The sequence below is a fragment of the Cydia strobilella genome, chromosome 19 (genome assembly GCF_947568885.1).
Source record: "Cydia strobilella chromosome 19, ilCydStro3.1, whole genome shotgun sequence".
NCBI lineage: Eukaryota > Metazoa > Arthropoda > Insecta > Lepidoptera > Tortricidae > Cydia > Cydia strobilella.
Window position 1 is genome coordinate 6,340,547 of NC_086059.1, and position 25,984 is coordinate 6,366,530.

The 25,984-nt window shown below is 36.1% G+C and overlaps 1 protein-coding gene across 2 annotated transcripts in view; it reads right to left on the reverse strand.

Annotated features, from left to right (window-relative positions):
- The window catches only part of LOC134750233 (small G protein signaling modulator 2-like), an 88,400-nt gene that overhangs the window by 59,644 nt on the left and 2,772 nt on the right, over positions 1–25,984 (reverse strand). For both annotated transcript variants that reach the window (XM_063685379.1, XM_063685380.1), the window contains exons 2-3: positions 16,415–16,515; positions 2,572–2,724 (exon numbers count right to left, since the gene is read on the reverse strand). In XM_063685379.1, coding sequence (XP_063541449.1) covers positions 2,572–2,724; positions 16,415–16,515 — 254 coding nt within the window. The remainder of the gene's footprint in view (positions 1–2,571; positions 2,725–16,414; positions 16,516–25,984) is intronic.

Sequence of the window (25,984 nt, forward strand, 5' to 3'; positions counted from 1 at the left end):
GCGGTAGAAAGACCGTCAGCTAGTAGCATGAACATAGATAAGATACGCACCTTATTACCATTTTATGTCCGCAAAGTATGCGTGGAAACGCAGGCGTTTATTGAAACGCCTGATAGAACGCTACATACATGCAGTTTCATAATGAGTTACGGCACTTATTTTTTACATGTTTATGTGCCAGCTGACGGTCGTTCAACCGCGATACAACCAGCTGATGATTTTTTTAATTCACAATATGATCTAAAGTACTCTAAACTATCATCTGACAAAGTATTAAACGAGAGGCAATGACTAATTTTTTTTACGTGTTTCGGTGGCCGTCATGCCTCAACCCACTAATGGAGCGACAGCTGACGTCCACGAGGGTTAACCACTATACGAGTTATTGCCCGGGAGGCGATTGGTCATGGAATTCTGTTCCTGGTCTATATGAAATGTGGCCGAATATAATACCACCGGGTGGCTTCAGTAAAACATTTAGCTGTTACCCTTTAACCTATATCTTGATCAGGAACGCATAGGCAGTATAGGTACAGACATTAAATGTCAGGTCAAGGTCTTCCCTTAAGAACCATGCTGTAATACCCAAAAGTGCCAATTAAAACTTTATTACGAAGAGAGTTCCTAAGTCCTCTGTTTAATTGAGATATTTTGTGCCTGTTGGTCCAGTAAACAAAGGAAAGCAGTTAGGTACTATTATTATAGAATCGATATCGACAGATGATATTTGATATATGAAAGGTCAAGTTAAAGAACGAAATTAATAAAACCGTACTGAACAGATTGAGATGTTTACAAAAACAACATAACTACACTAAATGAAACGAAAAAAACTAAACGTAATAGATATAACTCCGTAATAGATGGATACAGTCTAAGGAAAAAACGTGCCTCGAAAATCACGAAAATTTGATTCTCGATCAGATGGCGCCACTACCTTTGGCCTACTCTCGTATAGAGGGCGTTGACGGTTTAGTTTGTTATTTTACAATTTTAGCGCATATCAGTGAAATAACATGGGTCAAAATGATAAAAATAATTAATGCAAATAAAATAAAAAACATTTATATATATTTAAATACATTTTATCATATTATTATAAATCTTCTTTTTTAGTTTTAAAGTGTGTCGATAGATGGCAGTGAATTTACTGTGGTTACAAAATTTACTATGCCAGTACCGTTCTATAATATTATATCCTCTTTGCTGACCTGTATATTTTGATAGAAGCATAGAGTAACTTATACTAGAGCGGTACTGTCATAGTAAATTTTGTAACCCCAGTAAATTCACTGCCATCTCTCGACACACTTTAAAACTAAAAGTAAATATTTATAAAAATACGATAAAATGTATTTAAATATGGATAAATGATTTTTTTTTTGCATTAATTATTTTTATGATTTTGACCCATGTTCTTTCACTGATATGCGTTAAAATTGTTAAATAACAACAAACGAAACCGTCAACGCCATCTATACGACAGTAGGCCAAAGCTAGTAGCGCCCTCTGAACGAGAATCAAATTTTCTTGATTTTCGTTTTTTCCTTAGACTGTATCCACCTATTACGGAGTTATATCTATCTTTGATAGAAGTGACGTAGTTACCAGCAAAGATAGATATAACTCCGTAATAGATGGATACAGTCTAACGAAAAAACGTGCCTCGAAAATCACGAAAATTTGATTCTCGATCAGAGGGCGCCACTAGTTTTGGCCTACTCTCGTATAGAGGGCGTTGACGGTTTCGTTTGTTATTTATAATTTTAACGCATATCAGTTAAAGAACATATAAAAATAATAAATGCAAATAAAAAATTCATTTATCCATATTTAAATACATTTTAACGTATTTTTATAAATCTTCCTTTATTAGTTTTAAGTATGTCGATAGATGGCAGTGAATTTACAGCGGTTACAAATTTTACTATGACAGTACCGCTCTATCTTATTATATCCTCTTTGTTACCAGTATGGCTAACTTGGAGTACATTTTGTGAACGTGGACATGTGTAAGACCATAGCCTGGCACACCTGTTCACAAGTCAAATAGGCCTCCTGATCTCTGATCCACGCAACGTGGCAGAGTAATACATATCTACAACTACAAAGGTAACCCTACCTGTCAATAATGTAACTAATCTCTAAATTATTCTATTACCTACCTAATCGATAACCCTGACTGACTGACTGACGTATATAGGCCAAAAACAGAGAGAGTATTATCTTAACGTTTTATTAACGTCACACGTACCTATTTTAGGAGTCAATATATAGAGAATAATGACGGAAAGATAACAAATTATTCTAGATAAAGATAAGGGAAAAATAGTCAGTGGTTGGTATGTACATCAATATTATCATGTAACATTTTCACTGAAAATAGGTTTAACGTTGTATATTCAAAGAATCAATTTACGTTCAAAACGACACGACATTTAGTTCAATCTATGAAAATTACGGTCCCCTTATATCTGGGTGATTTTAAAAAGGCGCAGACCCTAGCTGAGGCAAGCGTCTACAGCGAAAGACAGTACGTTTCTCTACGGCCAAGCAAATAGATTCGCTTACCTTAGCGATCTTATGCAGCAAGGCTGTCGTGGAGTTGGTCTTGAACAGGCCCAACGCTCGCCTCCGTAGGCCCTGGCCGAGGCAGGCCTCTACGGCACCGCAGAGAGTAGTGACACCGCCGCTGTCTTCGTGAACGAATTTTCGAGTGACGGCCTGATGGACAAAAGACAAATATAAGGTGTTAGTGTACCAAATTCATAATTAGATTAGGTGTAGTAGAGGAAAAGGACTACGTCTATTTTGAAAATCGATTTTCCAGAGGGCGGGTACCAAAAAGAGGTGAAACTGTTGAATAACAAGGCACTTTGAAAAGAGGGTCCCGTTTTTCTATAATTGTAAAACCTACATTCATTATAAATGCAAACTTATTCAAAATGCTGGTTTTAAATTGAAGACAAATCAAAATGTATATCCCCAAAGGATATTTAGCGCAGCACAGGAGAATTTCCACTAAGCTCTTTAAGCTTCCACCGAATCAATTAATTTATCAACGGCGTCATTTTATATGCCTATGGGGAGGCTCGTATTTTGTTGGCTGACACCTAAAAATTAAATAAATTGACCTGACAGCCAGCCAGCAGCAGACTGTCTGGAGTTATTTTATGTTAAGCTTAATATGAGACAGCCTTTGTACATCTATACATATAATAAAGCGGAAGAGGGTCGAAAGTCTGTACATGGAAGATATTCGAAAAAAAATTGCCTGGGGATACTTAGAATCGATAACAGAACACATTCCAACAGTTTTTAGAATTTTTGTCTGTTTATCTGTTTGTCTGTTTATCTGTTTGTCTGTTTATTTGACCGCGCTACAAATGAAAACGGCTGAACGGATTTTGATGCAAACTTTACTAATCTGTCGAAAAAATCCACGGCCAGGTTTTAGGCTATAAAAATTTGAGAAATTTTACCTCTAAGGGGGTTAAAAAGGGGATGAAAGTTTGTATGGGGTTCAAGATTTATTTTAAGCTAGCAATTTGAAACTTCGTAAGAAGATATATTATTGAAATACAAGAAAACTAATTTCAGCGTTTTTGAAAATTCATCCCCTAAGGAGGTGAAATAGAGGTTGAAAGTTTGTATGGAGATCAATTTTTTTTTGAGTGCGTTACTTGAAACTTTGTATAATGAGCATATTATTATAATACAGGAAAAGTGATTTTAGCGTTTTCAAGAATTCGTCCCCTAACAGGGTTAAAAGGGGGTTGAAAGTTTGAATCCATTACAAATGCTTTGAAACTTCTTAGAAAGGTATGATAGACGATTACAAAAAAACTAATTTTGACGTTTTTGGAAATTTAACCCCTCAGGGGGTTGAAAAGGGGTCTTGGGGTGCAAATTTTATTTTAAGCTAGGAACTTAAAACTTTGCAAAACGTTATTATATTAAAAAGCAAGAAAATTACTTTCAGCGTTTTTAAAAATTCATCCCCCATGGTGGTGAAAAAGCGGTTAAAAACTTTATCTTGATAACTATATCATTTTAGCTACTAGGCCAAGTTAGGTATCGATTTTGTATAAATCGGGTATGCCGAATTCATTTATGATATCAAAATGATACCATTCCCGAGTGAAAACACAAAAAATATGAAAAAACTTTTTTTAATTTCTCTTTACGCTTAAACCGCTAAACCGATTTAGATAAAATTTGGTATAGAGATAGTTTGAGTCCCGTGGAAGAACATAGAGTAGTTTTTAACCAAAAAAATGGAGACTGCGTTTGCATGGAGAAGCGGCCGTGCCCTTTCCTCTTAATAATGGTCACGAAGGTGGGTACTTTAAAAAAATCATTTTTCAGTAAATGTCAAACGATTTGGGACTTAAACGCGTTACCATGCCTTGCCGAAAAAAATCGAATCTTTCGCAAAAGTCTCGCAATGCATTGCGGCCACAAGGGGCACGGTCTCAGGAGACTGAGAAAAACCACGGTGAGAGACTCAGTGGCGCTCTAGCCAGGCAGGTCGCTTCGCTTTCGGCTGAAACGGCAAGCCAGCGCGAGTTCGATTGTGATCCCAAATATATCGTACGTAATACATATGTAGGCGCAGATCCTGACGGAGTGTGGCGCCGGAGAAGCCGTGTTCATCCCGCGTATCCTTCTCATTCCGAGCAACTTCCCGTTCCGCTTCAAGCGCCTACAGGTCCCCGTGAGCGTCTGCTTCGCTATGACCATCAACAAGTCGTAGGGGCAGATGCATTTCAAACTCCGAAAAAAAAAAGGGGCAGACGCTTTGACTGATTTGACTGGAGGACCGATTTGGATGACATGATTTTGATGGGAACACCCAAATATTCCGAAATATGTTTTTCCGATTTTTATAACCACGACTTTCATAATCCCGATTATTTATAAGTCCGAAATATCAAAATTACGATTTTTAAAAACACGATGGAATAAAATCACGAATGTGCTATTTCCGAAAACTTAAAATCCGATTGTCACTTGATAGAAAGCTTAAAGTTCCGATTTTACACTTTTCCGAAAATATTTTTTTTTCCGAATTCCTAAATTCTGAAAAATCATTGTCCGATCGGAAATAAAATAATTCGGTAATCAGAAATTCTTTTTTTTACAAGATCGGAAAAATGAAATCCGTGATATTCAAATGAAGACTCACGTTTTAGTAATTATTACGGGTACCTGTCGTGCCGCATCATGTTAAATTCGGCATAAAATATGTTTGGCATAAAAATTCGGCATAAATAAATTAGACAGAACTGCGAACCTGCGAACCCGAACTGTTGCTAGAAGTGGGTTAGGTTAGGTTAGAACTGCGACCCCCAAGAAAACGAACTGTTGCCAGAAAAGTGGAAATTTAAAAATTGGGATATTTAAAATAGGAATCACGTTAATTCGGAATAAGGGCAATTCCGAATTCGTGATTTTGAAAATCGTAAATGTTAAATTCGGTGTTTGCCACCATCGGAATTGTTATAGTCGGAATTATGTAGTTCGGAATTTACAATATTCGGCTTTTTGGGTTTTCGGAAATATAAATCTTCGTGATTTTCATCATTCGTAATTATGACAGTCGGAATTTTGATGGGTCGAGCATTTAAAAATCGGAATGATAAAATTCGACATTCTAAAATTCGAAATAAAAAATTTCGGAATTATGTAGTGTACCCGATTTGCATAGGTACAGTCAAGGACGTTCAACAAAAATGGTACTGTATCGTTCGAAATACACCTATACTACTCTATGCCATTTAAATCACGACAAAAATTTGAATAAGGGCAAAAAAAATATTCATTTTGTAGTGTAATTTTATTTAGTGGTAGCAAAGAGGATATAATATTATAGAACGGTACTGTCATAGTAAATTTTGTAACCACAGTAAATTCACTGCCATCTATCGACACACTTTAAAACTAAAAATGAAGATTTATTAAAATACGATAAAATGTATTTAAATATGGATAAATGATCTTTTTTATTTGCATTAATATTTTTTTTATTTTGACCCATGTTCTTTCACTGATATGCGTTAAAATTGTTAGGTAATAACAAACGAAACCGTCAACGCCCTCTATACGAGAGTAGGCAAAAGGTAGTAGCGACATCTGATCGAGAATCAAATTTTCGTGATTTTCGAGGCACGTTTTTTCCTTAGACTGTATCCATTTATTACGGAGTTATATCTATCTTTGGTGGTAGGTACCTAATTGTAAAATATTTTATCTGGACTACAGTCCTCTAGCGTATCCATCTGTCAACTTTACTTTAAGTTCTGTCTCCAGGGGACAGGGAGATAAATTAGGGGTGAATTAGCCGCTTACTGAAACAGACCGAATTCCACGCAGGCGAAGCCGCGGGCACAGCTAGTGATAATATAAAACAAAAGTTTTACGAGTAGGTAGACGAGTCCTATGAAGGTCCTTTGTCCTATAATATACTTTTACTACGAGTTTTATATAGTTGAACGCAAAAAAAAGCGGTTTTTTTAAAGGTAAAATGTGCTTCTAATAATTTGTTACACATACTCATTCTATGTCTTCTGTCAGTATTCTGTGTCTTCTATGGATATATAATCCGAAATAAAAGCTTTTGAATTTTTGTTTTTTTTTATTAACATAATCTATATCAAAGATAGATATAACTCCGTATGGATACAGTCTAAGGAAAAAACGTGCCTCGAAAATCAAGAAAATTTGATTCTCGTTCAGAGGGCGCTACTAGTTTTGGCCTACAGTCGTATAGATGGCGTTGACGGTTTCGTTTGTTATTTAACAATTTTAACGCATATCAGTGAAAGAACATGGGTCAAAATCATAAAAATAATTAATGCAAATAAAAAAAATCATTTATCCATATTTAAATACATTCTATCGTATTTTTATAAATCTTCATTTTTAGTTTTAAAGTGTGTCGACAGACATCATAATTTCATTAAGATTTATTTGTAAAATGAAACTAAACAAATTCAATACAAGCATTCAGTAAATTCCGTTGTTTCGATATCGATCCTCTAAAATTCTGGTATGAAAATATCGTAAACATCGATCAGATATTCCGGTATTTCAGGATTATACGAACTAATATTTTTAGGGATCCGTACCCAAAAGGTAAAAACGGAAACCTATTACTAAACCTCCACCGTCCGTCTGTCTGTCACCGGCTGTATCTCATGAACCGTGATAGCTAGACAGGTCGAATTGTCACAGATGATGTATTTCTGTTGCCGCTACAACAACAAATACTAAAAACAATAGATAATGTTTCGGAACCCTTCGTGCGCGAGTCCGACTCGGACTTGGCCGGTTTTTAAGTACCTATCCTAAAAATATAATGTTATTATGATAAATTTTGGCAAGGAAGAAAGAAGAATTGCTTTTAAACGCAGACAAAAATAGCAATAGATGTATACCAAAATTATGTTAATACCAAAATAACGTAATCATTAGTGGGACGAGTACCTATTCGAAATCTGTATGCTCTTAATGAATTCAGGGTTACATTTCAATTTAGATTCGGTCTCAATTTATCCCCACTTGTGTAGTTAACCGACCATCGAGGTCTAGGAATATTAATGAAAATTGGATTTACATTTCACGTGGTGTTTGCTATTTGTGAATAGTACGAATAATACAAACCTACTAAGATTTAGGTGGATTATAATTACTATTAGACAGCTTTAGCGGTGGTCCCCGCCTGCGATACTTACCATCAACATTTATAAATTATATTTAGTTAGTATTTAGAATAAGTTTTTATTTATTTAACTGTCGATTACGAAGACATTTCAAAGTGCATTTTGTATTGTTTAAACGGTATTCCATAGCTTGGTTTTAGCATTTGATTAAACAATAGTTCTTGTGGGGCTTGTTTTCCTCTTTTTAGGGGCAGTCGGGTTTTTTTGTTTTTTGATAATAATATTTTTTTAATTTATAACTTTTCAGTTATCGCACTTAAACTATCGTGAAACATATTTCAAAATATTTATCAGTAACTTTTCAGTTGTTTTTATTTAAAATTTTGTAGATTATTATGTAAGTACCATTTGAAAGTTCTACGACGACGACCAGATTCAAGACGAATCCCGTCTTGATCCCGTGATCAAGACGAATCTAATGATACCTCATACATCAAATTCTTTCAAAGTGAAAGTAAAGAAAATATTTTCTCTGTATCCCATAGGACTTTCGGAATAAAATGTATCCTATGACACTCCCGTGATTAAGACGAATCTAACGATACCTCATACATCAAAATCCATCAAGGCGTTTAGGCTACAGGAGGTCACAAAGAAACAGACATACATATATACTTACATACACTTGAAAAACATTACCCTCCTCCTTTGGCAGTCGGGTAAAAATGATGAAACATCTGAATCGATCTTTATTCTTATTACGCTCGAACTTTACTGACGATAAGAAGGGTTTGAGAGATATCTACATCCGTCTGAGAGACATCAGAGAATCGTTTCTCAATTACGTCTTTTACCAAGAGGCAATATCTTTATTTTAAAAGGAAATCTTCAGCATCTTTGATTTTCAGCTCATAAATTGTGCTCGTGCTTCAGCGTTTTACGTTTAAATCAGTCATATGTTTGTAAAAAAGAGTTTTAATATTGCTTTTATAATGTTTTATAAATTAAGCTCAGAAAGCTACACACTATCTACACTCGTCTCTCGTCGGCCTCTCAAATATGTATTAATGACCTTTTATTATGAAAAGGCATCCCAGGAGTCTTCACAAGTATTTCTCGTAAGTCCATCATGTTACTGTTTCCCGCGTTTTTTTGCCCTGACTACAGCCGTAGTGTACAAAATATCTCTCCGGGTATATAGTTTTATCTAGTCTCCTATCCTGGTGAACGGAGTAACGTTACTGGCGAACGAATAGTGTTACGTAGAGAGATGCAGAGCATAGTTTATACCAAACTTTATCCCGTTTTACTGTTCAATGTTTTACGACAAAGTTGCGTGCCCTATCTAGAGAAATATGTATTGCGGGCATAGTAAAAATAACACACAGTAGCTTGATTGCGGTATTTTTTGGTAACTATTTTTTACCACGACTTAGACTCACGTATTTACCTACCTACCGATTGTGAACTTGAGATAATGTTCTATTACGTACGGAAATTATGGTAACATTTTTATTATCTAACGTATACCTAACGACGACAGATCGGATCACCCTCGCACTTTGCTACGAGCAGCTACGATTATTATGAATTCGCGTGTTTCGTGTAAGTTGTTATTAAAATCATTTGTATACATACCACAAACATCTTATATTATTGTCTAAAATTGTATGTATGTATAAACTCTTTATTGTACAAAGACATAGAACACAAATATGGCACAGCAATAGGCAGTACAAAGGCGAACTTATCCCTTTAAGGGATTTCTTCCAGTTAACCTTTGAGTAGATGAGAATTGATGAAGAACGGTAGACAAATATAGCACTGCGTACAATAGACTAGAGGAAAGTCAATAAATTTATAAAAGAGGGCGAAAATAAATAAAATAAGATAAAAATTTGAAGTAACAGTATAACAAATATATATAATACCTACGTTTTATAAAATAAATATACATCCATAGTCACAAACAGTTAATTCTGGTCCGATAGCCACAGTTTCCTTAACTGCCCCTTAAGCGATGCAACGGACCGCGATTTCCTTAAGGAGGGGGACAACTCATTCCAAAGCTGAACCGCTCGTACCGCAAAAGATTTACCATACGCACTAGATTTGTGATGAGGTGTTGCCAGTGCAAGATTTGCACTCGATCGAAGGCGATGGCCACTACCATCTGCCATAAATTTGAATTTTTGTGAGAGATAGACAGGAGAAGAAGAAATAAAAAGAACATTAAAAAGAAGAGAAAGAATATGCAGATCCCTGCGACGGTGGATGGGAAAATTATATTTTACAGCTCTAACATTGTCATTGTGTTTACTTTATTAGTTTTTATTTTTATTAAATTTAATTAGTATCAGCTAATTCGCTCTATACTTAAACTATGTTTCCAGTATCGCTCCGAACTATTAGAAACCACACCATAGGTATTAAGACTAGTTTAGTAAGAACGATCAATCCTCAAGAATTTGTTTTTAGGGTTCCGTACCTCAAAAGGAAAAAACGGAACCCTTATAGGATCACTCGTGCGTCTGTCTGTCTGTCTGTCCGTCTTTCACAGCCTATTTTCTCCGAAACTACTGGACCAATTAAGTTGAAATTTGGTACACATAATTATGTAAATTTGTGACCCAAAGACGAACATGTAACGTAAACAAAGGAATTTTAAACATGGGGGCCACTTTTGAGGGGTAAATGTAAACATTAAAAAATAAAGTTTTTCAAACTATATCGTATTACATATCAAATGAAAGAACTCATTGTGAGAATCTCAAGTATATTTTTTTTATAATTTTACGATAAACAATTTAGAAGTTATTCAAGAAAATATGCAAAAAATGGCCCCTTTATCTCCGAAACTACTAGGACTAAAATTAAAAAAAAATACACAAAATAGATCTTTACCTATAGATTACAGGAAAACCTATTAGAAATGTGTAGTCAAGCGTGAGTCGGGCTTAATTACTTAGTTTTTGATCCGACCCCTACGGGTTTTTTAAAGACATTTCACTCACGTTTCACATAAAAAATGCATTGTTTAAATTGTGTAATGTACGGAACCCTTGGAACGCGAGTCCGACTCGCACTTGGCCGGTTTTTTTTATATAAATGATTTTCTTTTTCACAGAGAGATCAAATTTTATTGACAGATAGATGGAATACTTTGATTAAAGATAGAGACAGAAAACAGGCGGTCTTCGCTAAAGAGTGATCTCTTCCAGCCAGCCATTTACATATTTTTGTAGGTTGGATTATTTTATGTAAATGACGTCAAAGTCAAAATACTGGTTATAGTCATTATACTGTTGACCTGTAGTATATTAAACATATCCCCAGAGGTATCGGAAACACCCACATTTATCGGAACAGCCCCTATCATCGTATTGAAAGCATTGAACACCTACAGCATTTACCTCAAGCCTACTCTGCGAGGATGATTGACTTTCTATCAGATTATGTAGGTATTGTATGACAATTGTTCACCGGTTGCCATGGTTACGTGGCCTGAGTCACTGGAATTTTATCGCAGCTAATAGGCGTTTTTGGTTATAGGCCTGGTAGGTAATTCCCATGCCATTTCACTTCATGTACTCCAATCCTTGTAACGCTCACGGGACAGAACAACAGCAAAAAAAACAAGTTAATTGACCCTTAAACAAATATTAGACTTGATTAATGTACCAACTAAAACTAGGTTTTCAGGTTTCTGTGTCCAACTATTACAAATATAAACCGAAATGAAACTTTAAACCAACATGAAACCATATTAATAAGTAGGTGCCTAAGAGCCCGGGCGGCCACAGAGAGCGGTCGGGAGTTATTAACATCAAATTATAATATAACATAATCAATATGTCTGTTAAGTCTCTGTTTCATCAGTTGACGAGATAAAATTAATGTCGTTATAAAAATTTTTTTGGAAAGTAATTTAGTTTTTACTGTCGTAATTTCAAGTCAAGCTTAAGCTTTCTTGTGCCGGTTCTTATGATCATTACATTAGATATGACTTAAATCATACAGAATACGCCTTTGTCTGACTAGCTCAAAATTTTTCTCTGTATCAACGGATTATATAACATAATCTATATCATACAAATAAAATAAGTATGCAGTGGTGCTAAGCTAATACCTATGCCCGTCTTTTTAAAGTGCTACAACAACAAGGAACATTAAAAACTATAAAGCCTGACGTATTCAAGTACATTTTCTAGAATAAACACTCATTATCGTTGTCTAATGTAATTTTTCACCGCTATTTGTACGCCGTTCGCATAAGAACCATTAATTAGGGGAGTCTGGACACGATGAACTAATCTATGTCGCGGAGACACTACGCTTAGGCACAGACAATAAATGCCGAAGTCTTTTTTTTATACCACGTCGGTGGCAATCAAGGATACGGCCCGTCTGATGGTAAGCAGTTACCGTAGCCTATGGACGCCTGCAACACCGGAGATATTACACGCGCGTTGCTAACCCTTTAAAAACCTGTACACTCCTTTTTTGAAGAACCCCATACTGTAGCCCCTTGGGAAAACCTCGGCAGGGAGCTCATTCCACAGCCGAAGCGTACGCGGGAGGAAATTCCTCTTAAGTCTGACCTAGACCTGTCGAGAAGTGTCTGAAAAGTTTTATTAGGTAGTTTGTCTATAGTTAAAAATCTACACTGTCTACGGAGTCAATAATTTGTAGCGACGAAAAAGATATAGATATATTTTACTTGAATATAGTTTAAAAATGAGAGCGTAACCTCGATGTAATGGCGGGGGCTGGGTTCGTGTGACTATTTAATCTATTTAATCTTAAACCCCGCTAACCCCGCTATCTCTAGCCTAGGACTAGCTCCCCATATCTCAATTAGATGGAAAATAAGATACAATTTTGAGAACTCGACTGGATATTACATGGTATGATGATCCACTTATAGCAGGTTAACATCTTTATTTTTTTATAATTTCAGTACTTATCTAATTTATATTTTCGGTGGCGTTCATTTTTGTTATTTAGAAAGGACAAAATTTGTCTTAAGTATTTAAATGGGTTAATGGACCTAATTCAGGATGCCATTGAGAGGATACATTAAATAGATACCTACTATACTAGATATCTTTAATACTTCTGATTAATGTGAACAGAAAAGCTTATACCTACAGCAAAGTCATAAAGTAATAATGCATACTTAGCAAATAATTTTATAAGTAGGTAAAACCCGAACTATACCTGTCAATGAAAGGACCGACTGAATAGAAAAAACCGGCCAAGTGCGAATCGGACTCGCGCACGAAGGGTTCCATTACGTAAAAAACAGCAAAAAAATCACGTTTGTTGTATGGGAGCCCCATTTAAATATTTATATTATTCTGTTTTTAGTATTTGTTGTTATAGCGGCAACAGAAATACTTCATCTGTGAAAATTTCAACTGTAGCTATCACACACACACACAGACACACAGATACAGCCTGGTGACAGACGGACAGACGGACGGACAGACGGACAGCGGAGTCTTAGTAATAGGGTCCCGTTTTTACCCTTTGGGTACGGAACAATTGGTATAATCCGTTTAATAGCTACTTACTAAGAATTACATTAGAATTACTGCAGCTGAGTTTATGTGAGACTTTCCGAGAACTAATCTAGTCAGGTACTTGAACTAACTTCAGAACTACGAGCATAAGCAACTAGTTGGATGTTGATACACTAATAGATGAAGATACTTGAACTGGTACGAGAGACTTCTTAAGCGATATGTTTTAAAGTACTTAGGTAATTATTTATTTAACAACCACTAACATACATACTAGTATTATAATTAAGGTATGAACTTATAGTTTGTTTTATTCTATTGTTACTGATGAAATTGGTTGGCCAGACTATTATAGTCAGATAGCTTAAATTTTTAACATAACATTCTAAAAAGACCGAGGCTACTACTATTATAGGATAGGAGCAAAGTCAATAACAATTTTGCTTCTCTAATGATATAATTATAACCAACTTATTTGGAATTATTGCAAATAAAAACTCGACTTCTGAGATTTATTTCAACTTAACATATAGATGAGCTGGGTGTGTAGACAAGATGCCAATCGTTAACGCTCCGTAGCGAACGAAACGCAACTGTCTCTGTCGCATAATGTGGAAGAGTGATAGAGAGAGCTACGCTACGCTACGGAGCGTGAACGATTAGCATATTTTCTTCGCACCCTAGGCTTAAACATTTTTCGAAAATTTTGCTTCGGTATGGTATGGAGCTACGTGCGTATCACTTAATTCCTCCCCCCAAACTCCCTTAATTACTCAAAGGCGAACTAGAAGAAAACCCTTAAAGGGATTTATTAAATCTATAGAACCTCGATTTTGCTTTGATAATCTATTATGTGGCTCCAGCTGTTTAAATTGTATTAGCAGCGGGAAATTAAAAGCTCTTCAATGCTATAGGGCAACACAAGGGCAAATGGAACCAGATGAATCGTGTTTCACGCCAGAGTACCTAAATGCAATAGATTTACTTAGACGGGTGCTTGGAACTAATTTCATTGGTAGTCCTATAGTAAAGACCAGCTTTGAAACGCGAAATCCTTTGCAGTGCTCGTACGATTACCTACATTGTAATCTAAGCAGCATGACTGTCTAATTCTGAACAGACAAAGGTGTAAATTAGACAGAAACATAACTACTGGATAGTGGCATTTGCATACGAAAATACGACAAAAGTAAATTTTACCTAACACTAGACCCTACTCATAGTGTTGTGTTCCTGCCGTGAGTAAGGTTGCCAGAGCTCAACGAGGGAGAGGAGTGTTAGGGTCGGCAACGCGCATGTAACTCCTCTGGAGTTGCAGGCGTACATAGGCTACGGAGACTGCTTAACATCAGGCGGTCCGTATGCTTGTTTGCCACCGACGTAGTATAAAAAAAAAAGTAAATTTTACTCAGCCTTCGCTGTACCTACGTTAGTCGGTCCGCCCAAGAACCGTAAATATTTATAAAAATGCGCGTCGCGTCACGTCGGCAGTTGAATTGAAACAATAAAAAATAAAAAAAAGCGATTAAACTTCAATAATAAAATGTATTAATAAATGTAAACTCTAATTATATATAACAGTATCAATTATACTAGCAATACCGACAAATAGGCATGATGAAAAGAACCGCTTTTGTGCAAGCAGAGGAGCTCTGAACTAATCTAGTTTTACTTTTATTACGAAATGAAAGTTAGAAACACGAAGTATTTTATAAAACTCATGGCTGAGTAATCTAGGTATATAGCGTTAGTAACTTCTGAAGCACAGAAAACTGAAGTTACGAAGTCTTGAAGAATGTTGATTTTAAAACTTTTTGTAGCATGTATACGTAAGTACCTAACCTTTACCTTTACTAAGACTTTCGGGGAGATTTTAAGAAATTCATAATTTGAAATGGAAGGGAAAATATTTTTTTAATACAGTTGCTCAAAAAGTGCTAATTTTCGTAGCTGTTTAGCGTGCGGAAAGTTGGTTTTCGCGAACTAGTGCTTTTTACTTTTCCATTGTTTTTTTAATTTGTACTTGTTATTCATGACTACTTATTGATGAGTGTCAATATTAGCTTCCTTTAAACGTCGTTATCAACATAAAAACCTACTGTTAATGTAAGAATACGAACAATATGCATATTTCATATTTTATTACTTATACGTTATTTTTTAATGTTGAAAACCGTTCTTAATAAGTTGTCTGAATGGAACGGAACGCCTGTTAAAGAAGAGGCGTTTTTTGTTACTGCAAGAATATTTTAAGTTTCCAAAGGCGACATTCGATATTGTTTTTATAAATATACGATACACAAATAATCGTAATTAACGATATTTAGGTAATAATAGTACAATGTTTTATATTTACAATTGTTTCTGTCTTATAGAACATGCATTTGAAAAAAAAACTTTCATTGAAGTGGGTTCAATAATAATAACAAAATCCAATCTAGTCGAATAAAAGCTAAAAAAACACCTCTTCATAATGTCAATGTCAATGATGTCACAGAATGAATAATATAAAAGTTGCGAATTTCTTACTTGTTGTTTTTCTCATTTTTTCGCAACTGTATAAAAAAACGTCTTTCGATACACGTGAGGAAATGTCATGCATCACTCGTCCCGAGTCTTGCCACGAGCCAAAGGCGAGTGGCAAGATATCTCGGTACTCGTGAAGTAATGACATACTTTCCGCACTAGCATCGAAATATACTATTTCATCACACTCGCTCAGTATATGTGGAATTGCGCGCAGGCTTAGCGGGAATTATAGAAAAAACGTTTTCCCTAGAGAGTTTTTTGTCTTTATACTTCATTTTTGTATCGCAAGTGCGATGAAAAACATTGTGTGTAACTCGGCGCGTAATAATATTGCAAACTCGAGTCCATAAATCGCTCCGGCAAGCCGTCGCGATTTAACTATACTCTCGTTTACAATATTTCTCGTTTGGAAAACGCTTTTTCTATAGTTCCCGCTAAGCCTGCGTGCAATTCCAAATTTACTGAGCGAGTGTGAAGAAAACATAATTATATTATGACGAATAATAATAGAGAAAATGACAGATCCGGCCTTATGCGGCAGTAGTATTCGTAAAGGGACACAAATAAGAAAAACGGGATATTTATGTACCAGACTCGTTAATTTTTTTTGTATTGTCCAAAGAAGTGACCTTTTTCTAAAATGTGTTTGACCCATAAATCTGCTAGCGTACTTATAACAAATCGCAATGGACTTACCTCTTCCATCAACTGCTTGACTTCTTTTTTGACGGCGGCTATGAGCTTCTCCTTCGCCTCCGTGCCAGGGTCCGCTGCTGGCATGGTCTCCTCCTCGTTCTCTGCAAAAACATGCGTCATTAAATACATTGAATCGTAAACTTGTCCAAAATTGCATCATGACGAACATTACCTGGCTTGATAAACACTGTGATTCCGCATAAGGCTGCTGTCTATATGTGACGTTTTCAACCAAAAGGTACCACATTGTCGCTTGTTGATAAGGTTGATTTCTAATTGAAGCTATATGGAAATAGCGCCTTACTGACAAGCGACAATAAGTACCCGTTTGGTTGAAAATACACATATATCTAATTCTAAGAAAATTATTACACAGATGTGTTGCATCTTTTTTTCTGTACACATGAATAAGGTAATCATTTGTCAATAATCTAAATTTATTTCTGTTTATTTTATAAACAAGTAGATCCTAAATTTATTTTTGTTGACTCTTCTTTCGTGTTATTTGCCATGACTTTTTCACCTGGATGGTCTGATCGAAAGATGGCGTATTAATGTTTCAAGCGTCATACTGTAACGAGACCATTTCGTGGCACTTTCTCCTTTTTATGTTTTCCGTGGAAAACTTTTGGAACTTTTGGAAGTTCTTTATCGACCGGTTGGCGGATGGGGGCTAGGCGAGAAAAAGTGTAAGATTTGTCCGTCACGAAAACCCGTCACGGCCTTCTTTTGTTATATTCTTTCATCTGTTAAGCAATAATATACTACGTTTATCAATAATAATATACTTCGTTCCAACCGAGTGTTCCACGACACTCGCATTTATTTTCATTGTCTTTGTTAACTTACGATTTAACAACTTTTTCATTTCTCATGCTCTGAAAGTGGGTCGTTGTTGTTCTAAGAAGTGTGCAGAAAATGATACGTTTCTGCACTAGAGCATTTTACTTTCCAAGTACGTTTTCTTCTTAATTATTACGATAAGCAATTAAAATTAGGTTTTTAATGGATTTGTTGTAACATTTCCATTTTGATAATTAACGCCCCATTAAAGAAATAAGGATACTTTTGCCAAAATTGTTAATTGAAAGTACCCTCAAGAAATACTATTGAAGTTTATACTTAGTCGTGTTTTTTAAATGCACAAATAGTAGATTGTTAACCAAGGGACGAAAGGCACTCATTTCTGCCGAGGTATTTTGGTGCTCGAATGCAGTGAGAGCGCCAATAGTCCGAGGCAGAAATGATGCCTTTCACCCGAGTTAAACACTCTACTTTTCATTTCGAATACGAGGAAAGTAAAATGCCTGTATTTTTTTTTAAACATGACTAAGTATACATTTTTATAGTATTTCTTGAGGGTACTTTCAATTAACAATTCAGACAAAAGTATCGTTATTTATGGAATGGAGAGTCAAATATCAAAATGAAAAATTAATTACAAATCCATTTAAACTCAAATTTCAATTGCGTATCGTAAAAAAATTAAAAAAGTCGTACTTCGAACGTAAAATGCTCTAGTGCAGACACGTATCATTTTCTGCGCACCTTTTAGAACAACAATGACCCTCTTTCAGAGCATGAGAAATGAAAATGTATTTTTAACCTCACTAGCTCGGAAAGCCGTCTTTTATCCTTTAAAACAAGCGGGGAAAAACGCATTTTATCCACTAGTGGGGAAAGTAATTTGACCTTGGATGGAGCGTGTTTAAGTAGCTTTTGACAGATAACAAAACGTAAAACGCTCATAATAATGGTTCGTTCGATATTAATTATCATTAAATAAATGATTTGAGAATTTAATAAAAAATACCAAATTTGGCTTTATTTAATAATTTTAAGTCATAAACCTTAAATTCCATAAGAAACATTTGTTTTTTTAAATGATGTTGAATGTAATTCCGAACGCACAAGTTGAGTCGATGCAATTTCAAAACGCATCGTCAGAAATGTCAACATTGTCAACAAAAATTTTCTCACCGGCTCCGACACGTAAAAATGCACAACTTCCAGTTTTCTGTTATAATTATAATATCGTATTATCGTAAAAAAATTAGTGATTCCAGTGATGAAGATGATCTAACGCCTGTAAATGTTGCACTTTCCTCGCTATAGTGAGGGGAAAAGTTTTGTGTTACACACGGGTGCAAATGTATTTTACTTCTCGTGTGTTGAAACACTCGCGGGTAAAATACAACTTTGCACCCTTGTATAACAAATAACTATTACTTTCTTCGTATTCGAAATGAAAAGTAGTGTTTAACTCGGGTGAGAGGCACCATTTCAGTCTCGGACTATATCTTGGAATTTATTCTTACAAAAAAAAAGTTAATGGTACACTTTTAAGTGAAAATGCATGTTAATTATAGGATGTAATGTTTTGAAAAAATGTGTCCCGCCGAGTTGCCCTCCTCCAATTGAGGGGGGATTTAAATCTTCTCGAGGCAAAGGTGTAGGGTTAGAGCAGGCGTAGCTTTATTTGACGTTCATAAGAATAAAAAAAACCGGCCAAGTGCGAGTCGGACTCGCGCACGAAGGGTTCCGTGCCATTACGGAAAAAAACAGCAAAAAAATCACGTTTGTTGTATGGGAGCCCCTTTTAAATATTTATATTATGCTGTTTTTATCATTTGTTGTTTTAGCGGCAACAGAAATACATTATCTGTGAAAATTTCAATTGTAGCTATCACACACACACACAGACACACAGATACGGTTCATGAGATACAGCCTGGTAACAGACAGACAGACAGACGGACAGACAGACGGACAGACGGACAGCGGAGTCTTAGTAATAGGGTCCCGTTTTTACCCTTTGGGTACGGAACCCTAAAAATAGTTATACGTATATCGAGTATCTTTTGAAAAATAGTTATTTGTTATACAAGGGTGCAAAGTTGTATTTTACCCGCGAGTGTAGAATTGAAACACGAGCAAGAGAAAGGATTCTAACGGTGAACCACGAGCGAAGCGAGTGGTTCTAAAATAGAATCCTGAGCGTAGCGAGTGTTTCAACACACGAGAATTAAAATACATTTGCGCCCGTGTGTAACACAAAACTTTTCACCTCACTATAGCGAGGAAAGTGCAACATCCACAGGCGTTAGATCATCTTCATCACTGGAATCACTCATTTCTTTACGATATTATAACAGAAAACTCTGGAAGTTGTGTATTATAAAAAAACAAACGTTTCTTATGGAATTTTAAGGTTTATGACTTAAAATCATTAAATAAAGCTAAATTTGGTATTTTTATTAGATTCTCAAACCATTTATTTAATGATAATTAATATCGAACGAACCATTATCATGAGCGTTTTACGTTTTGTTATCTGGCAAGCTACTTAAACACGCTCCATCCAAGGTCAAATTACTTTCCCCACTAGTGGATAAAACGCGTTTTTCCCCGCTTGTATTGAAGTATAAATGACAACTTTCCGAGCTAGTGAGGGGAAAAATAACATTCAAAGCAAATTAAATAATTATATATTTACTACCTAGGAATAATAAATATTTTAAAACAAGCAGTCGGTCGGTATAAAGCATTTGGTAAAAGTAGATGCTATATTTTTAGAACAAGCTGCTTAATTAGAGTTAATTAATATGAGTGAAAAAAGGTTTAACGCCCGCGTAGTCCTAATTAACTACGAAACAGCTAAAAGCTCTGAAAATACAAGTTTAATATCCGTAACGACCTCTGGAAAAGAGTAACTAATGTGTGTTATTTCTTTTGCGATTCTATTTATATATTCGGAATGAATACATATCATGCCGAATATATGAATAGAATCGCAAAAGAAACAGCACACAATAGTTACTCGTTTCCAGAGGTCGTAAAGAGAGCATAAAATGTGGTTCAACTACACATAGTTGACGACCGGTCTGGCCTAGTTGGTAGTGACCCTGCCTGTGAAGCCGATGGTCCTGGGTTTTTAATCCCGGTAAGGGCATTTATTTGTGTGATGAGAACAGAGATATTTGTTTCTGAGTCATGGGTGTTTTCTATGTATTTAAGTATTTATATATTATATATATCGTTGTCTGAGTACCCATAACACAAGCCTCCTTGGGGCTTACCGTGGGACTTAGTCAATCTGTGTAAGAATGTCCTATAATATTTATTTTATTATTTATTTTTATAGTGTACTTTAACTTTTCTTCGACCAGAAATGTCACTTTTGACACTGGCAGATCATATCCATAACAAATTCTGATCAAATGCATAACCTGCTATTACTATCAGAATAAGGTACTTTGCACGTGCTGACAGAACATTGCACCTAGGGGGATCTTGGTGTTGTGTGTCTGTCTGTCACTGGTGTTTTTAGGGTTCCGTACCCAAAAACGGGACCCTATTACTAAGACTCCACTGTCAGTCTGTCTGTCCGTATGTCTGTCCGTATGTCTGTCCGTCTGTCTGTCACCAGGCTGTATCTCATGAAAAAAGTTTATTCTTATATACTTTTTTACTAATCATATATCTAACAATAGCAAATTATTAAAGATACATAAAAGGTTAAATAATATACAGTTCAGTTTTTCAATTATATGACAAATAAATAAAAAATGGGATAAGTATAATAGTTAAACTAAGAAAATTATGATTCTAAACAATGTTAAATCGTAAATATTTCAAGCTTAAAAGAACATTAACATTAAAAAATAAATAGTTACGCATTAAATAGCACGACTGTCCAACAACTTTTAACCTTGTATTATCGTAAAATAACTACTTATACAAAATATGGCTTAATATTGCGAACAAAACATGAATACTCGTAATGGCAAAAGTGTCTCATAAAATTCTCCAAGGAAAACAGTAACGACACCGCAGGAAGGGAGTTTTGCTTAAAAAATCCAATATTTGTTTTGCATCAACGTCAAGTTTGAAAGCTTTTGAGAGAAAGTAATTTACGCCCCGACCGAGCGAAGTCCGGAAAGCGTGTAAACAATTAGACACTCCCTAATGGATACTGGAAGACTGGAACAAGTAAAAAGTTTCAAGACTGTTGTACCTACAAAACACAAAATGGTTTATTTACAAATACTTATAGAATACATACAGAAAAAACGAATATCCATCAGAGATTAAACTAGGCCGAGCCTTTATCTTGGTAATTTGCGAGTGCGGTTAACCTATGCAATTTTAAGTTAAGTAGGGGAGAGGGGGGCAGCCTGGTACACTTTTTACATTTATTGTCATACTTCCTATAGATATTACCTATTGAAACCAGTTTTAAACCTCTACACAACAACCTACGTTATTAACCTATGTAATTACTGCATTTGCACATATGTGCCATTTTCAACCAAAAGGGTACTTTAACTACTTATAGTCGCTTGTCAGTAAGGCGCTATTTCCATATAGCTTCAATTAGAAATAAACCTTATCAACAAGCGACAATGTGGTACCTTTTGGTTGAAAACGTCACATATATAAAGCTAATTAAAAGTACAAATTAGATTTTTCCGGCTGCAGCATTAATTTTCATCCTGTAGACCGTTATCTACCGGATTCAGAGATGAATAGGTCTCTGGCTTACCCTACCATACGTCAGGATTCAGGAACTCAGGAATTTGCTTTACATTTTAGGCATCCTGATATTATCCTAAATTTCGGTGCTCCCGCCGGGATAAGGAAATGTTGTTAGCCAGTGAAATCATGACCTCGAGATTCGTCAGTTTAAATGGCAACAAACACTAGGTATGTGATACCTGCTGGTACTCTACCTGCTCGAGTCTTTGTATTTATCGCCTTTCAGGTTCTATCAAAGTTTCATTTCTTGTTGTAACAGACTATAAACATCTGAATGGATCGAGCCCTTCAGTGTGTTCACGCGTTAACACGCTCAAATACAATGTGGTTTAAATACGCAAAGCCTTGTTATAAAGCGACTATTTTTGTTATATAATTGAGAACCCATAAAACTCTTTCTTCATCTTCATCTCAGTCCTTTTCAGTTACACTATAATAAGATAAACACTATAATAAGAGGAAAGGTTCGAAAAAAGACTCATTGTCGGTTAAACGAGTCGAGTTTATCCAATTTCGACTTACAAGACTATAGTTCTTACAAATTCTAATGACAACTGTAGGCCTACCGCGAACCACGTTCGACGAGTTGCCTCTCTTTCGCACTTGTAAATTCGTCCGTAAGCGTGACAGGGAGGCAACACGTCGAACGTGGTTCGCGGTAGCTACCTAGGCCCTCAGAGCACTTGCGATCTTATCGCCGCGAAAACATCTGCTAATATTTCAGTTTTTTTTTTTGCGAATGTTGTGAAAGCGAGCGACGCGCGACGGAAATTAGATAAGTACCTAATTATTTTTTTAAGGCGGAACGAGCAATATTTTAAATGTTACGAGATTGCTAGAGGCGAGATTTTAATGTGACTGATTGATGGTCCAAGCCAATTGATAATTATTTGTATAATGTACTTACAACTGGCTAAAGAAAACATGAACAATCTTCTGTTTCTATTGGGGTTGCACATCGTTTTTTTAGCATTAGAAATCAAAAATCACTTTTGAAAAATAAGTCACAGCAAATATGTTAAAATTATAAATCATATACTTCTTTTGCTTTCATAAGTAATATAAACTAATTTTTTAAAAGCGTTTTTCAATATTTTTGAATAAAAAGACACGTCAAGATTAAGTATAGTGCTAAAAAAACGAACTATAATATTCGTACCTAATAATGTCAATGTCGGACAACCCTCCCAACCTCCCGTGTTTTGACCAGTTTTGACCATTAAGCTTTATTTAAAGTGCTAATTTTTCTACAAAAATAGGGGCAAAAGTAAATATTTTACAGAGCTCATTATTTGGTAATAGTATGACTAAATTTAAAGGAGCTAGGGAAAGATTTTTCCATTATCAAAGGGGCACAAAAGGAGGACGTTTTAAGGTTATTGCGCCCACGTTTGTAGTGTGTCAGAACGTTTCTAATGTCACTTAAAAACACTGTCTGTGTCCTATCTTATGAAAACACCCTTAACTTAATCCCATCATACTCGTAATTTCAACATGCGCAACTTACGCTAACATACGTTAAGCACCCGATCCTTCGCCTAATGCTCATCGTTCCGTTTAAATAGTCACTGCTCAGTAAGATTAAAGTTGCTCATACGTTCCTCTGAACCCATCTATCTAAGTCCACGTACCTACAAGATTGATGCCAGTGACTGGGGCTTGGAATACGCAATTTTTCCTCGCGAGCTACCCTACAAGACAGGCATAACGTAACAATTAATCACATCGTCTTACGGGTTTACACGTGACTCAGGTGAGTCATGAATAAAAGACGGACATGAAAAAGGACTTACTTTTTTTTATATTTTAAAAAGTCTAAAATACAATTTTAATTTAGGTCTAACTTATTCGATCGCTCTTGCATATCCGAGCGATAGAGAGGCGGATAAGGAAATTTCGATTTTCGTTTTTCGCGGTAGGCCTTTGATATGATCAACTGATCAACAAAGGTTATAAGTAGGTATACCTACTTACAGATTGGTACGATTTTTAACTAAAATCAGTTCTAATGTCGATATACCAAGGGCCTGACACTCTTTGATAGAGAAAGATAGCCTTATTGCGATTCCTATAAGAGGAAAGAGATAATAGTGCCATGCTTTGTATTTATTACCGACCAGGCATTTTTTCACAGTCGGGTTATGGCATCATGTGGGAAAGAGAAAAGACATTGGACATTCAAACCGGATAAATTACGTAGTATACATTTTATATGAATATTCTTTCTCTTACCCCCGGTCGCTCGGTGGCGCGTCTATAACTACTTGTATAATTATACTATGTCTATGCATTATACACATACCTACACAGAAGTACAACTGATGCATTCGAATTGTACCATTCTATGAAGAGAAATTGCAAATGAAGACAAAAAGAGAACTCCTCTTCAACGGGACATACTTACCTTTTTACGTTTGGTCTTTCCTTTATTAAGGTCGTTAAGGAGAACGTCATATAAGTGGGTCATAACGTCACACGAAGACGTTGAAAAACGTCCATTTTGTATAAAGCGTTTTGGATAACTCCGATTTTCACATTAATTACAGATTTTTATTACTTTCATTTGATCCAATCCTATTCATTGGCACCCCATTCCAAGCTTCTAGCTAGAGTCAAACAGAACAACTGCTTGTGCTAGATGAAATACCGGACAGGGTCAATGATAATTTAAGTGTTAACAGCCTGTATACGGTTCTTCTAGACTAGACAAGGGGCTTAATACTAATGTCATATGTTATATCTTTTTACCCGACTACGTCAAATCCAATCAAACGGTTATGATTTTGATGAAATAGGAGGCCATTGATTAAAATATTTATCAGTACGGTTTTTACTCACTATTATTTTTAGTCGCTTTTGGCGACATGTTTGTGTGTTTGGTGAGTGCACAACGTACAACCGCCGCGGACACTCGTGCCTGAGGATGGATTCCCAAAGAATCCGAAACATGTCGCCAAAAGCGACTAAAAATAATAGTGAGTAAAAACCGTACTGATAAATATTTTGAAATATGTCTCACGATAGTTTAAGGTAACTATTTATTAATCTGTGGTTTAAGTGCGAGGCCATTGATTAGTTATTCGGGCCCGGTGACACTGCTGTCGCACTTGTAAATTCGTACGTAAGTGTGACAGGGATGCAACACGTCGAACGTGGTTTGCGGTAGGCCCTCTGTTACCCATACCCGTTAGCGAGTTCTTAAGGCCTGCGCAAACCGGAGGAGCGCAGCGCAGATCACCGAGCAGGATTTACTTCGCGCAGCGCACACCGACGAGGTAAAATCCCCCGCGAATCCCGCGATACCGCGAGCGCACGCGCGCACCGGCGCGCGTACTCTAATAAAAGGGATTAATGACTTAGTGTTAGTGTGCACGAGTTCTCCCCCGCCGTCCGTCGAGTTGCGCCAAGCCTTCCCCTCCCGCAGCCCCGCTACCCCGGCGCATTTGGGAGGCGTCGGCGCATACCAGGGGATGCCGCGGCATGCCGGCGCCTAACGCCGCGGTATCCTTTAACACGTGTGCTCCTCGATGCCGCGGAGTAACAATCCTCCGTGATGGTCCGAGGTCGGTCTCAGAGCATTCAAATTTATACCTAAATGTATTTGAAATAGGGAAGAAAATACATTCATAAATTTAAAGTGATCTGCGCTGCGTTCCGCCGGTTTGCGCAGGCCTTTTAGTTGTTTACATTCTTACTTTCCGGCCTTCACCCGGTCGAGCCTTTCCTTTATAAAAAGAATTGATGTTGACGCAAAAAATATAGTTTTTTTTTGGCGCGACTAAATAAAGGTACGTCCCTAGTAAGATTATATTTTAAAAAATCATATTTAAATTATAGTTTTTCGAACATTTTACTTGTTACTAGGTTACACGTATTATTCACTATATATTTTTTCATGTGCTTCAAGCATTCCAATCACATTCTAGTGTCAACGTCTACTGCGTAAAGTGTTATAAATGGCAAAAGTTTCTAACGCTGCGTCTTACGTAAGCGAACAACTCGCGAACGCGAAGCGAAGCGTCGTGGCGCGGC